Source organism: Malaclemys terrapin, chromosome 12, assembly GCF_027887155.1.
Source record: "Malaclemys terrapin pileata isolate rMalTer1 chromosome 12, rMalTer1.hap1, whole genome shotgun sequence".
Classification (NCBI taxonomy): domain Eukaryota; kingdom Metazoa; phylum Chordata; order Testudines; family Emydidae; genus Malaclemys; species Malaclemys terrapin.
In genome coordinates this window covers 38,691,023-38,706,144 of record NC_071516.1, presented here as the reverse complement: position 1 = coordinate 38,706,144, position 15,122 = coordinate 38,691,023, and the positions used below count along the sequence as shown (strand labels likewise).

The 15,122-nt window shown below is 61.1% G+C and overlaps 1 protein-coding gene across 1 annotated transcript; it reads right to left on the bottom strand.

The window, feature by feature from the left end:
• Nucleotides 1-3,648: 3,648 nt before the first annotated feature.
• Nucleotides 3,649-8,631, bottom strand: LOC128846373 (uncharacterized). The gene is made up of 5 exons (XM_054045431.1): nt 8,252-8,631; nt 6,621-6,821; nt 6,379-6,406; nt 4,324-4,784; nt 3,649-3,920 (listed from the first exon to the last, which is right to left on the bottom strand). Exons 1-5 carry the CDS (start codon nt 8,543-8,545, stop codon nt 3,918-3,920), a joined length of 987 nt encoding a protein of 328 aa, XP_053901406.1. The 5' UTR covers nt 8,546-8,631; the 3' UTR covers nt 3,649-3,917.
• Nucleotides 8,632-15,122: the final 6,491 nt, after the last annotated feature.

Here is a 15,122-nt window from a genome sequence, read left to right as displayed (position 1 = left end):
CAAGGGGTCTTTCCCCTCTAGGGGGCGCTGGGTCCCATCTGGCCCCAGGGCAGGGACTGCCTGGCTCAGAGGGGTGGGGAATGGGACATGGGGCCTGTCCCGTCTAGGGGGCCCTGGTTCCCATCTGGGCCCAGGGCAGGACTGGGTGGCCCAGGGGGCGGGGATGGCATACAGTCCTGGTGCCCCAAGCCCCGGAGGCCCCGGGGGCCCAGCCCCACCCTTGTGGCAGGTGTTCCTGAGGCCGATCTCCTGGATGGAGCGCCGGTTCTCGGGCCGCGTGCCGTGGTAGAGGAGACGCTCGTTGAGCTCGCCCGGCGGGTTCTTCTCCTCCATCCAGCAGCGCTGCCAGCAGTAGGAGACCCACAGGACTCGGTTCTGCACCCTCTGGATCTGCAGGGGGCAGGGCAGGGACCGTGGGCATGGCCAGGAGCTGCCAAGGGCACCCCCATGTGGGGTGGGGGGGCACCCAGCCTTTCAGGTTCTTCCCATCCCACCTTGGCCAGAGCTTCAGTCCCAGGTCCCCAATCCCCTGCAGCTCTGTCAGGGGACACCCCCCAATGGCCACGGACATCTGGCATTCCTGCCCCATGGACAGCCCTCCAAGGACCTCCTTCCTCCCTGCAGGCAGGGCCAGGGAAGCTCCCCGTCACTGAGCCCAACCCACAGCTGGGGCTAGGAGAGATCCCCTCTCCCCCTGACTGGGCTTTGGGACCCACAGGGGGTGTCTCTCAGCCCCAGCCCCAGAGCCCCCCAGCCCCTCACACTCACGTGGAGGATGCAGTAGCCCGGGGCCGTCTGCTTGAACCCCTTGGCCACCTCCTGGTACTCCTCTGAGCCCTCCGCCAGCTCCACCAGCCTCACCAGGCTCTCACCCATGGGCTCCCAGTGTGGGGCAAGGCACCTGTCTGCAACGAGAGATGGGGTCATTCAGTGGGGAGCCGCCCCAGGCCCAGTCCCTGCCCTAGGGCCGGATGGGAGCTGGCACCCCCTGGAGAGGAAAGGTGCCATTGCCCATTCCCTGCCCCAAGGCAGCCAGTCCCACACTGGTGCCCTCATGTCCAGCAGTGGGGCAGCTGTGGGGGGGGTCTTTGGAAGGGGGTCAGTTGCTCTCACCCCACAGGCAGATCTCCCGTCGGAGGCGGATGGGGGCCCCAGTGCCCGGCGCAACACCCACTGCCTTGAGAAGGTCGATCTCCGCCCGCTGCCCGTCCCACTCGATCTCTGCCCGGCGCTCCCCACTGGCGTACGCCGTCTCCAGCCGCTGGTTGGTGGCCACATTGAAGGGATGCCAGCCGGCCGGGGCCAGGTGCTGCCACTTGACCAGCCCATACAGCACCTCGGCCTCCACCCGCTGGCGCTGGGCAGCCTGGATCCTGGTGTGGACAGCAGCCATGGCCTTGGCCACATCCTCCCAGGTGCCCCGCACACGCAGCACATTGCCCGGTAGGTGCCGGAGGCTGACAGGGAAATGGTACAGCAAGGTCTGGCCGACCTCCCGCAGGGCCTGGGCACCAACGGCCACCAGCTCCGCACTGCAGATGCTTTTGTCGTGGAACTGGGCCACGAAGCCGGCCATGGCTGCCTTCACCCGGCCCACGTCAGGCTCTCGGCCCACCACGCGGAGCTCCAGCCCCTTGGGGGCCCCTGGGAATGCAGAGAGGGGTCCTGAATAGGTGAGTCAGCACCAGTGGGGCTCGGTTAGCAGGGGCAGTGGGTCAGAAGCGAGGGGTACTGGCAGAGCTGGAGGGGGCCCAGGGCTAGGGTAGCAGGGGGCTATGGACTGGGAGTGCGGACCAGCCCTCCAGGTCCTTGCATTGCTCTTACCTGCCTGCACCTTTGGGGGCTTCCTTGGGGCATTAGGAGCCTCCAGAGCTGCACCTGCAGAGGAGGACAGAGCTGGGTGAAGAGGGCACAGGGGGCACTGCCACCTCCATGCAGCCCATGGCCGTTCTGCTTCCCCGAATCCCCGTGCCCGGTCTCAGGTGCCCTGTCCTGCCCCAGGGGACACAGACACCTGGCCGGGGGGATGGGACACTCACCAGGTTCGCAGACCCAGAAACTGAGGCACAAATTGGGGGAGGGAGGCAGGAAGTCAGGGGCAAAGCAGAGAATAGAACCCAGGAACCCCCAAACACCGCCCCAGCTCCCGCTCTAACCACTAGACCCCACTCCCCTCCCAGAGCCAGCAGAAAACCCAGGAGTCCTAGCTCCCAGCCCCCCTGCTCCACCCACTGGATCCCACTGCCCTCTCAGACCTGAGACGGACCCCAGGAGTCCTGTCCTCTCAGCCCAGACCGCCCCTCCCCAGTTCTCGTAGTGCCAGCTCCCATGTCTCTGACTCTGACAAACCCGGCGACCCTGGGCGACCTGCCCGCCCTCAGGCTGCCACCCACAGCTCTCACCTGCCCACAGGTGCTGGAGGGGCCATTTGTAGGGGGGTCTCCTCGCAGGCTCACCACGCAGCAGATCTGCTGAGCCAGGTCCTGCAGGAGGGTCGCCCCCCACAGAGGTACTCGCCCAAGGCTCGGCCCCTGATGGGCACCGTGCCCAACACCAGGGAGTCCAGGTCAGCCTTGATGGCCCTTCTGGCCAGCCGCAGGTGACGCAGGAGGCCCCACAGCCCCAGGGACAGCACCCGAGTGTTGGGGTGCAGCTGGATGGTGACCCGGAGGTGCTCCCAGTCCATCAAGTGCAGCAGCTTTGCCCCAGCTTCTGCCAGCTCTGGCTGGGGAACGTCCAGCCGCTCCTCGGCTGGTGAGTTATTCTGCAGATACTACTGGATGTCCGCCTCCGCCTGGGCCACGTAGGGCTGGAAGCCCACCACCACCAGCTGCTCCCGGCTCGCGGCACAATGCAGGGCCACGTCCCACTGGGCGCCCAGCCCAGCCAGCAGCTCACCCGACTCCTGACCCTGTGTGGCCCAGTGCACGCCCTCCTCGATCGGCACCGTCTGGCAGCCCACCAGGCCGCCCAGCAGCTCCGCCGCATGCTGCAGCTTCTCCTGCTCCAGCCCAGCCACCGTGACACCCTCAGAGGGCGCCAGCCCAGCATGGAGGTCCCAGGCCAGCTCAGTCCCTGAGTCACCGGCGGGGAGCTCCGGCTCGGCAAGAAGATCCCAGGCTAGCTCGGTTCCCGAGACAGCAGGGGGGAGCTCTAGGATGGCGGCGATGCCCCGGTCCAGGAAGAAGCTGGGGGTGAAGACATCCTCTCGGTGCTCCTGGATGAAGCGCACCTGGTGTGACAATGCGGTTCTGGCGGAACCCAACTGACAGTGCCAACTCAGGACAAATTGCTCAAATAGGGCAGTTACAGCCCAAGGCTGGGGTTTTTTCCACCTCTAAGGCAAACCAAACCAGCCAGACTAGGAGGACTTCGGTCTCACCCCACTGGCTAACCGCAAGTCTCACAAGCAATCTCCTTAGACACTCTAGTTTCCCAGTATTCCCACCAGTGCCACTCGTTATGGGGACAAATGGTTATGAAAACCAATACCCCAGTAAAAGAAAAAAAAGGTTCTCCTGATCCCAAAGGACCAAGCCCCAGACTCAGGTCAATATACAAATCAGATCTTACCCACAAATCACGCTGTTGCCAATCCTTTAGAATCTAAAATCTAAAGGTTTATTCATAAAAGGAAAAAGATAGAGATGAGAGTTAGAATTGGTTAAATGGAATCAATTACATACAGTAATGGCACAGTTCTTGGTTCAGGCTTGCAGCAGCGATAGAATAAACTGCAGGTTCAAATCAAGTCTCTGGAATACATCCCCCGCTGGGATGGGTCCTCAGTCCTTTGTTCAAAGCTTCAGCTTGTAGCAAAGTTCCTCCAGAGGTATGAAGCAGGATTGAAGACAAGATGGAGATGAGGCATCAGCCTTATATAGTCTTTTTCCAGGTGTAAGAACACCTCTTTGTTCTTACTGTGAAAAATTACAGCAAAATGGAGGCTGGAGTCACATGGGCCAGTCCCTGCATACTTTGCTGAGTCTCAAGGCATATTTGCCTTCTCTCAATGGGTCCATTGTATAGCTGATGGTCCTTAATGGGGCATCAAGCAGGCTAGGCAGAGCTAACACCAGTTTGTCTGGGATGTCACCCAGCAGCATAGCATAAGTTTGAAATACAGACAGTATAGAGCCAATATTCATAACTTCAACTACAAAATTGGTACACACATATAGACAGCATAATCATAACCAGTAAACCATAACCTTGTCTTAGACACCCCATTTGACCCCCTTTATACAAGATTTGCATGCCACTACAGGACCTTGGTTGCAACAATGATCTACATGGTCCCAGATTATATCAATAACGTCACACCTGGAGAGGCGAGACGGGCACCGACAGGACCCGGAATGCCCTGAGCAGCTGCTGGCACCGGCTCTCCACCTCGATCACCTGCTGGCGGGGTCCCCGGAAGATGATGATAGCTGGGGCGCCCTGTCGAAGCTCCATGCTGACATGGGGGTTAAGGAGCTCCTTCTCCACCACGTCCTTGACGATGACCCACCTGGGCAGAGGCTCGGCCGAGTACTCCCAGCTCACCAGCTGCCTCTGGAAGGCCCTCACAGCCAGGTGCTGGAGGAACGGTGCCGTCTCCCCTGCCAAGTCGACAAAGCCCTCCCCGTCATAGACCCGGATGGACCCGAACTCCTCCACCAGGGATGGCTCGGCAGCCAGGGCCTCCAGCAGGTCCTCTCGGCCCTCATGATGCACCACATAACGCTGGCGCACTGAGCGAAATGCCGCTTCCCAGCCGCGCGGCTCCTCAGGGCTGGCCACTGTCAGGAAGGTCAGGATTCCCCAGTGGTAGGGTTACCATATTTTGAGCCTCCAAAAGGAGGACACTCCACCGGGCCCCGCCCACGCCCCCCGCTCCAACTCCGCCCCCTCCCCTGCTTCCCGCGAACATTTGATTCGTGGGAAGCCTGAAGCAGGTAAGGGGGAGTGTGAGGGGAGGAGGCGCGGCCCAGGCTGGCCCCGCCGGCCCCCCGGCCCGCTCAGCACCCCCCGGCCCGGCCCCCGGCCCCCTGGCACCGCCGGCACTCGGTGCCCCCGGTCCCTGGCACCCCCGGCGCTCGGCCCCGCCGGCGCTCGGCCCCGCCGGCCCCCGGCGCTTGGCGCCCCCGGCCCTGCCGGCCCCCGGCTCAGCACCGCCGCCCGCATGTCCCGATTTTCCCGGACATGTCCGGCTTTTTGGGATTTCCTCCCGGACGGGATTTGGAGCCCAAAAAGCCGGACATGTCCGGGAAAATCCGGACGTATGGTAACCCTACCCAGTGGGGACAGGCCTGGAACCCGTAGCCGGCCTCCTCCAGGCGTCCCTTGAACTCTCGCCGCACGACCGGGCTCTCGTCCACATAGCGAAGGAAGAGGCCAGCAGAACCCCACGGCCTCTGCAGGGAGAGAGGAGAATGTCTGGGACCCGCCGGTGAGTCGGAGAGCCGGGAGGGGCCTGGCCCTGGGGGTTCGGGCACCCGATTGCCGTGGATTGTACAATGGGGGGGTCAAGCTACATGGAGGGGTTAGATACCCCTTGAGTCCTTCTGAGATATCTCAAATGGCGCTGGGCGGCTCAGCAGATGGCGCTCTCCCCCAACAGTCAGTGCTGGCCCCATTGCAACACTAGGGGACGCTGTGCGACAGGGAGCAGGACTTCAGCAGGGGGCGCTCTCCCCCTAGCAGTCAGGGCTCTGGTGGCGATGCAGCATTTCAATATGGTTGGCCCTGGTGATTTGGGGAACTGGGGAAACGCCCACCCCCCAGGAACCCAAGCAAGAGGTTGGCAGCCGCTGACTTTGACGGCTCCCACCCTGTCTCACACAGCTGGTGCTGGGGCATGGCACACACCCAGCTGCCTTCTGCCTGGGGTGGTGGGAGGCCAGGGGGGCTGCAAGTGTGGGGGGTCCCCAGCAGCAGGCGTCGCTGCTGGGCCTGACAGGGGCGAGGCACAAGGAACCATCGGATTGGCGCTCCAGGACCAGCCCAGGAGGTCAGTGGGGAAACTGAGGCAGGGCCATGCATATTACTGTGAGTCTGGCTGTAAGTCAAGAGCACTGGAGTTGGGGGCCCATCAACTGTCACAGACCCCTGACCGTAACCCCCAGTGCCCCATGGCTGGAGAGACTCGGGGGGGTTGTCACTGCTCCTGGGGGTCCCATTTCTGAGAAGCACTGGGGAGCGGGGCCTGTGCCGGAGAGGACAAGGGGAGAGACGCTGCTGCAACCCACTGAACACAGAGGCCCCAGGTGCGAGCCCCAAACCTAGCCACTGTGGTGGGTCCAGCAGAGGGCGCCATAGGCCCTGGAACACAAGTAACGGCAAGGGGTCACCGGTATCACGCTCAGCGCACCCGGGAGAGTCACGGGCTCTTACCAGTCAGGGTGCTAGGATCTTCAGCCACCTGCCAGGGAGGGCAAGAAAGGAGTCAGTTTATTTATGAGACACGCCCCTCCCAGAGACGGTGATAGAACCCAGGAGTCCTGACTCCCAGCCTGCCCCCACCACCAAGCTCTAACCATTAGACCCCAATTCCCCCCCTCCAAGGCCAGGGATGGAACCCAGGAGTCCTGCCCTGCAGCCTCCCACCCCTCCCCCAGGTGACCTGCCCCATTTACCAGGCAAGGAGCCAGCAGCCCCAGCGGGCAGACGATTTCCACCAGTTTCATCCAGGTGTTGGGCTGGTGCTCCAGGAAGCAGCTGATTTCCTCCAGCATGGCCAGCAGGGTCTGACCGGCCCCCAGCAGCGGGAAGGACACGGACTCCAGGAACGCGCCGTACACAGAACAGAGGCAGCTTCGCACCATCTGGCGCATGACCTGCAGGGACCGAGAACAATGGGGGAATAGATTATGGGAATCTGTAGGAAGATTCTCCTATCTATCTATCTATCTATCTATCAGAGAAGTAAGCCGATATTCCTTCAGCGAGGCCTCCAGTTCTGGAAGTGGGAACTCGAGGAGAGAAGAGACAGACGGGTGATGTCTGTCCGTTACGCGGCACCTAGCCGGCGACAGAGGCTACGAAACACAAGGTATTTAGGATTCGCTGCTATCTTAGCTTCAAGGATGACCTAACACCTTTTTTCCCTTGGCTTCATTAACCAGTGAGAACTCCCAGGCTTTTCTCTCCTGGAAGTCTCTATGGATGCCAGGGAAACAGGGAGCCCACAGGCAAGTTCTTTTGGTTTTCAAGACATATTTTTGCTTTTCAGAAACTGCCCATGGCAACGGCTTCAGTAAAAAGTTTCATTTTTGGCGGGGAAAAATTAGTTTTCAGAAACTGCTTCCAGCAAACCGGCTGCTTTTCAGTGACACCTCTGGGGGCTCAGCACAAATGTTCAGTTTACAAAACCTGCTGATGTTAAAACAAAATGGTAAAACAATGGCTATTAACCAGGATGTTCAGGGATGTTGTCCCTAGCCTCTGTTTGTCAGGGGCTGGGAATGGGCGACAGGGGATGGATCACTTGATGATTTCCTGTTCTGTTCATTCCCTCTGGGGCACCTGGCATTGATCACTGTCGGAAGACAAGCTACTGGGCTAGATGGACCTTTGGTCTGACCCAGTATGGCCGTTCTTGTGTTCTTACGTTCAGGTTTTGGTCAAAATTTTCAGTTTTTGGGGGGGGGAATCCGTTTTGGGGAAAGAAAGACTTTCCGATTTTCCTAGGACTTAGAGAAAAGGAGGGTGGTGAAGCACTGGAATGGGTTACCTAGGGAAGTGGTGGAATCTCCATCCTTAGAGGTTTTTAAGGCCCGGCTTGACAAAGCCCTGGCTGGGATGATTTAGTTGGGGTTGTTCCTGCTTTGAGCAGGGGGTTGGACTAGATGACCTCCTGAGGTCCCTTCCAACCCAGATATTCTATGATTCTATGAAAAGATTCTAAATTTCCCTAACAAACCAGATATGGTGGAGAAAAAATGTTTGCCACAACTTTACGGTTTATGGGCTTTTCTATGAAAAACTGAAATACATCAATTTCTCCAGGATGCTGTTTGGTTTGGAACAACGCTGGGTGGAGAACTGCCGACCCGCTCTAGAGAGTGATATTGCTGTACCAAGGGGTTTAGGAACCTAAAGACAGAGTGGCGCCTCATTGGCCCTTAGACTTGCTAAGGCCTGTCTAGGCACCTAAACCCCTTGCTACGTCCTGTCCCAGGCATCTAGTAGAGCTGGGTAGCAGAGGGAGGGGGGGATCCAGGGGCTACAGCAGAGATACGGGGTGTATGGGGTGGCCCCCCTTTACCTCTGGCGCCCCCTGCTGCTGCAGTGCCTCGCCATCCAGTTGCACAAGGTACAGCACTTTGCAGTGCAGATCCGGTAGGCCCGTGCCTGGCACTGTCAGCACCTTCCCCGGTTGGAGCTCCCCGCTGTGGCCTGCAGCTGCCAGCGCCCTCTCGGCCAGCGCCTGGACCTCCTGAGAGCACCACTCCAGCCCATCCGTCTCCAGCACCACCGGCAGCACCAGCACATCTGTCTGTCCCCAACACAGAGCCAAGGAGCGTGAATAGACGCTTGGACCAGCTCCTTGGGGGCTCATCGCTCCCCCCTCTGGGCCTGGGGACAACAGCCCGGGGGGCTGCAAACAAGGTGAGCCCTAGAGAGACCGTCTTCCTACAGAGCAGCTGGGAGAGAAGGTGCTAGGGATAGAACCCAGGAGTCCTGGCTCCCAGCCCCCTCCCTGCTCTAACCACTAGACCCCACTCCCCTCCCAGAGCCGGGAGAGAACCCAGGAGTCCTGGCTCCCAGCCCCCACTCTAACCAAGGCACTGACCTTCTGGCTGGTGAGGGACCTGCTGACCACCTGAGTGCAGACTCTCTCTTGGGCCCGGAGGACATTCCCCAGCAGCTCCTGCCGATTCTTGCCAAGCGGCCACCGCTTGGCACGTGCCCTATGGAAGGTGGCCACCAGGGCCCCATCAGCGGCCACCACGGAGATGCTGCTCAGGAGGGCGGCAGGGCAGCCCCGGGCGAAGGTGTCGATGGCCTCAGCCACGGCCTCCACCAGCCACATGCTTTCCGAGTTCACACAGACGGCCACAGAGGTGACCTGCACCCGGGCCGCAGCCTCCAGGGTCAGCAGCACCGCCCCGGCTGCCAGTCCCCTGGCCCTCAGCGGGGAGCAGACTTCCAGGCGGGCGTGAGGAGCCCCTCGCCGGCTCAACGCCCTCCGGGTCACCACGCTGGCCCCGCTGTCCGGGCCGGACTCACCACCCAGCCTCACCACGGCGCCCGCCCGTATCCCGGCGCCGTCTCCCTTCCCGAGGCATAGGCTGAGCCCCGGGCATGGCCGGAAGAACTGGCCCACCGAGGGCACTGCCCTGCCCACCAGGATCAGCAGCTCACTGATGGCCACTTTGGCAGCCAGCGCTGCCTCCCGGGGGCCAAAGAGGGCCAGGGTGCCAGCATCCCCCTGGCAGTGCCCGCTGGCCATCACCTGCCAGAGGGAGGGTGCCAGGACCCCCGAAAGCTGCTCCCACAGATCCATCTCTGGCAGTGTAATGAACAAGGTCTCTGTGCATCAGGCTCCCAGGGGGGGCTCCTTGTGGGCCCCGGTGGGTGGGTCTCAGCTCTGTCCTTGCCACAGGCCCCTCAGAGCACAGCTTGGCCCTCTCCCCTGCTTTGGCATCGCTGGTGGGGGGCTGGAGGCACCGCCCAGCTCTGCCCCCGAGGGCCACCGGCGCACCAAGTTTGCTTGAGAGTCGTCCCCAGACGGCCAAGACGGGTCCCATCGTGGCCTGGAGTCCCATTGTGGCCCAGCAGGTCGACAACGCAGCCCACAGCAGCGCAGAGGGGCCAGGAACGGCTCACGGCCCATGCCTGGTCTTGGCGCTCTGCTAGAAACAGCGCCGGGTGGTGGTTAGAGTGGGCAGCAGCAGACTGGACTCCTGGGTTCTATCCCTGGCTCTGGGAGGAGAGTGGGGTCTAGTGGTTAGAGCGGAGGGCGGGGGCTGGGCGCACGAGGAGAGATGTCCCCTCCACAGGGTGCTGACCAGCCAGTGCCGCCCCTGCCCTGGGCCCGAAATGGGTGGCTGGTGCCACCCCCAGTGCTGTGTCTGGCCCTTGGCTGTGCCAGCAGCCCCGACAGATGATCCACTGCTCCATGGCCACCAATCCCCCTCCATCCCGGGCGCTCCCACCTACCTGCTGTACCAGCCTCTGCCCTCACAGCCCCCTCTGCGGGCTCACACTCCTCCGACACCTCCTTGGCTCAGGCCCAGCTGGGCAGAGGAGCTGCCAGGGCAGATTGAAACCTCCCTGGGCTCCCGGCTGGGAAATGAAGGTTCCCCCGCCCGGGTTTCGCTTTCCATTCCTCCCCAGTGCCGGTGAGTTTCATGCTCGTGGGTGGGGCAGAGAGGCTTTTGCCCCAGGAGAAGCCACCCAGCTGAGGTGGACCTGGAGAGGCCAGGGGCTCTGGGAAGCCAATTGGAGGGATTGCCCACTGGGCTGGGCACATCCAGAGCAAACCTGGGCAACGGGCCCAAGGGTGAAGCTGAAATCTGTCTGCAGAGCGACTCACAAACGCCAGCCAGATCTCCTTGTGCTCGGGACTAAACGCTGATCTCCGCGCCCCTTGCCCTCAACCCAGGGTCAATCTGGAGTCACTCCCAATAGCAGTGGGGACAGGGCTGGATTCTGCTCCCAGAACCCTGGGGTCAATCCGGTGTCACGCACTACCTGCAATGGGGTCACTCCATTGGAGTCAATGGGGCCAGGTGCCCAGGTGGTGGACTGTGGCCAGTGCAGCATTGCAGCCAGTAGAGTGATGCTGGTTTGCACCAGCAGCTGGCCAGCCGCGCGTACTGGGGGCGTTTGGGGGGGGAGTTGCTCTGGGGGTGGGAGCAGAGAAGGAAGCTGGGGCAGCCAGATGGGGGGAAGTCAGCTGGTCAGTTGCGGAGGATGGATGTGCCAGAGCTGGACCGGATTTATTGCCCCCAACCTGGGGGGGGGGGTGAAGTGGGGGTTATCCTATCTCTTTGCAGTGTTGTATGCGGCTGTTCCGCATCCCAGCGCCGGACAAGCTATCCCTCTGCAGTGTTATATGTGGCTGTCCCCCAGGTGCCCCACCCCAGAGCTGGCTGCATCTCAGAGGCAGGCGCCCCATCCTCTCTCCTGGGCTACATTCGCCATACCCACCGCCCTCACACCCAGCAGGCAGGACCCAAGGAGGGGGCTATCAGCCAGGCTCAGAGGGAGAATTTGGGGCCATTGGTGTCACTGGGATCTGGGGCAGCCCTCTAGCATTGCCCCCTCCGGGTATCATGTGTGGACCCACAGCAGCTGGACCCCAATACCTTAGAGGCCATCAGCCAGCGCCAGAGATTCATTTGGTTTTACTCTAATGCAGGAGAGGAGACCCCGTAGGTGTTAGGGGGAAATCAGTCCGTGTGACCTACGGAACTCACTGCTTCTTGTGTCTGGGACTGTGGAGGGGCAGGGTGCAGACCGTGTGTGGAAAGGGGCTACGCTGAGCAGGAATCACAGCCCACCAACCCACCCTGAGTCCCCCGCGCTGTCCCCTTACCTGGGCTTCCTGCATGAGGGTGGTTCACCCCATGCTGAGATGCAGCTAGCTCTGGGTTGGGGCAGCTGGGGAACAGCCGCACATAACACTGCACAGGGGTGGCTCACCTGGCACTGAGATGCAGCTAGCTCTGGGTTGGGGCAGCTGGGGAACAGCTGCACATAACACCACATGGAGATTCCCCAGGTCAGGAACTGGAAGAGACGGTCTGGCTGGGTTCTGCCCGCTAATTCAACTCCCGCTCCCGGCCACATGGGGCATTTCATTTGCTTCCCGAAAGCTCTTTGAGCCCTGTGTGGGAAGGGCTTTTCCGGCAGCTTGGAGCTGCTGCTCCACTGGCGCTCCCACACCGGGGAGCGGCCCTGCCACTGCGGCATCTGCGGCCTGGCCTTCACCCACAGCACGGCGCACCGGCGCCACCAGAGGGCCCACCTGGAGGAGTCGTCCTACCGCTGCGGAGACTGCGGGCGCAGCTTCGCCCAACGTTCTGACATGGTGGTGCACGGCCGCACCCACACTGGCGAGCGGCCCTACCACTGCCCCGACTGCCCCAAGGTCTTCGCCCAAAGCTCCCACCTGGCCACCCACCGGCGCAGCCACACCGGCGAGTGCCCCTACCGCTGCCCTGACTGCCCCAAGGCCTTTGCCCAGAGCTCAGCCCTCACCGTGCACCGGCGCACCCACACTGGCGAGCAGCCCTACGCCTGCAGCGAATGCGGCCGACGCTTCCACCGCAGCTCCAATCTTATCCGTCACCAGCGCACCCATACGGCCGAGCGCCCCTTCGCCTGCCCGCAGTGCGGCCGACGCTTCCATCGCCGCTCCAACATGGTGGTGCACCAGCGCACCCACTCCCGGGACAAGGGGCTCTGCCCGCCGGCTGCCAGGGACGCTGCCCACTGGGGGTCCATGGAGACAGAGAGCCCTAGCCCTGTGCCCACAGCCACGGGGACTATATAGCCCTGCCCTGGCCTTAGAGCCCTGCTCGTATGCTGTGCTGTGCTCTCCTCAGCCCGTGCCGGGCGCTGCACCCCCAAAAGGCCCTCAATGAGGCGGGGCGAGCGGAAGGCTGGCAACGACCTGGCAGGGAGAGCGCTTGGCATGGCCCCTTCGCCCATCCATGAGGCCCAGCCGCAGCAGCAGCAGTGAGACAAAGTAGGCTGGGAGCTCAAGGGCCGAGTTTGCACCTTGAGAGTGATTTGCCGGGGAACTGCCCCCTCCATCACTGGGCGCTGTTACAGCCAGACCATGCTGGAAGCCAGGTGCTAGCTCCACCACCAGATAGGGGCTGGCCACTGGGATCTTCGCCAGCTCCTGGCTCTGGAGTTCAGGGCCCAGCTATCGCTGGAAGGAGGATGAGGATGGTCTGCAGGTTGCATGTGGGGAGGAGGGGAACCTGGGGCTGATGCTTCTGTTTTGAAATAAAGCATTTGTACCCTTTTGCAAGACAATCCCCATTTCCTCAGGGGCCCTCATCCCGCTGGGAAGCCACCCTCCCCAATGGTAGGTGGTGTCCCACCCACACCTGGGCCATGCCCAGCCTGTCCCAGCATGCACTGTGAGCATAATGCTCTCCCCTGGTGTGTAGCGCCTAGGTGAGAGGAGGCATGCTGAAAATCTTGGGAGAGGGGAAGAAAATAATCTGCATGGGGGGGTAGCAGAAGGGCCCATAGCTGGGGCAGTGTATGTGGGGGGGGGTGGTCTGTAGGGGCTTTATGGGCCAGCCTGAAATAGGCTGGATTAGTGAAACAGCCCCACTCCTGGTCTGAATGAGCATAAATAACCAGACTGGGGCCATCTATACAGAATCTCGGGGATTGTTTCAGTGATCTGAACTGGGCTAGGAGTCCCTGTGGTCCATATGGGACTACATCGGCCCAAGCAGGGGGCTTCATAGATTCCAAGGCCAGAAGGGACCATTGTGATCTTCTAGGCTGACCTAGTATCTCACAGGCCAGAGAACCGTCCCAAACAATTCCTGGAGCGGGTCTTAAAACATCTGAGCGAGATTTAGCAATCATCAGCGATAGCGGATCCATCTGGTCCTTGGGACATTGTTCCTGTGGTTAATTACTCTCCTCATTAAAAAGCTATGCCTGATCGCATGGACCAGATTGGATTGGGATATATGGCCTGGCATATGTCCGTAGGGGTGAGATGGCTTTGTTCTTTAAGAGCCCACAAAGGGGTGCTGGTCAATATGGGATTATATGGCCTGCGTGGAGGGAGGTCAGATACAAAAGGGTTTGGAGTAGAATGCTCTGAATTGGTTTGTGAACCCATATAAGGGGTTGGGGGGCAAGGATCCATATAGAATTACCTCCTGGTCTGTACTGGGATATATGACCTGGGGTAGAACAATCCAAACCTACAAAGCTATATTGCCCTGTTGTAAATATCTGTTACATCCAAAGGGGGAACAAGTGAAGGTCGCAAGGTCAATCACTGAAAACGTAACCAGCGGCTCAATGCGGACTGTGTCACCCTACAGCCCTAAGAACAGCGTCCACACCCCGGGCGCCTGCCTTGTTCAGTTGCATGGGACAAACAACAGGTCAATATCTTGGGTTGGCCACCTTGGTCAGTGGGTGGCCCTGGGCCATATTCACACACTGGTGAATGGGAATGGGGGAGTTCTCCCATCTGACAGGTGGTTTGCATGGTTTTATGGGGCAGCTGCAGGGTCCATACAGGTCTATATGGCCTATGGTAGACTGTGAGGAGGATGCAAGGCCCATACAGGCTGTACTGCTCCTAGCAGGAAGCAAGGAGGATGTAGGGCCCATACAGGGCAGCTGTGCAGAGGGTTGTACAGCCCAGGAGGGCTGAGGGGGAGCAGACAGAGCAGGATCTCTCAGGCCCATCAGCTATTGGGAGGTTGCAAGCCCTATACAGCCCTGTATGGGTGGGTGGGGGGGCAGTGGAGGGGGATAGGAATTGGCTCACTTTTGGAGAGGTAGTAAAAGTTTAACCAGGGGATATATAAGCCTCCCAGACACTCTGGTCTTTACAAGTGACGGTGAGCAGGCGATGCAATTCTCGGCATGTACCCCCAGGGCAGGGAAGCCCAGCATGGCTGTGGGTTCCCGCGTGGACCTGCGGCGGATGGTGTAGCGGGATGGACAGATGGGGCAGGACAGACGTGTGGCAGCCGCTGTCCAGGACCAGGACTCCTGTGAGTGCCAAGGGCCCCCTGGCGGGGGGAGCAGTGTCGTCTGGGATGCTTGGGTCCCACCCCTGTCCTGATCACTCCCCCGAATTATGGAGCCCCCTAGGGGTCAGCACCCTGCTGTGCTGCCTAGATACCTGTGTCCTATGCCCAGTCGCCGTCACTGCCCCAGAAGCTGGGAGCTGTGGGGCCCCCGGGGGTGAACGCCCTGCTCAGCCACCTGGACACCTGGGTCTGATGCCCCATCACTGCCCCAGAGGCTGGGAGCTGCAGGGTTAGCGCTGGCAGGGAGCTAACAGGATGTCCGCAGCCCAGATTTCGTGTGGTGCTGGCAGGGGGACGAAGAGGGGCAGTGGCTGACCTACCCTGCCGATACCTGCCTGGCGCTGGAGCGAGCGCGGCGTGGCGACGGGGGTCCCAGCT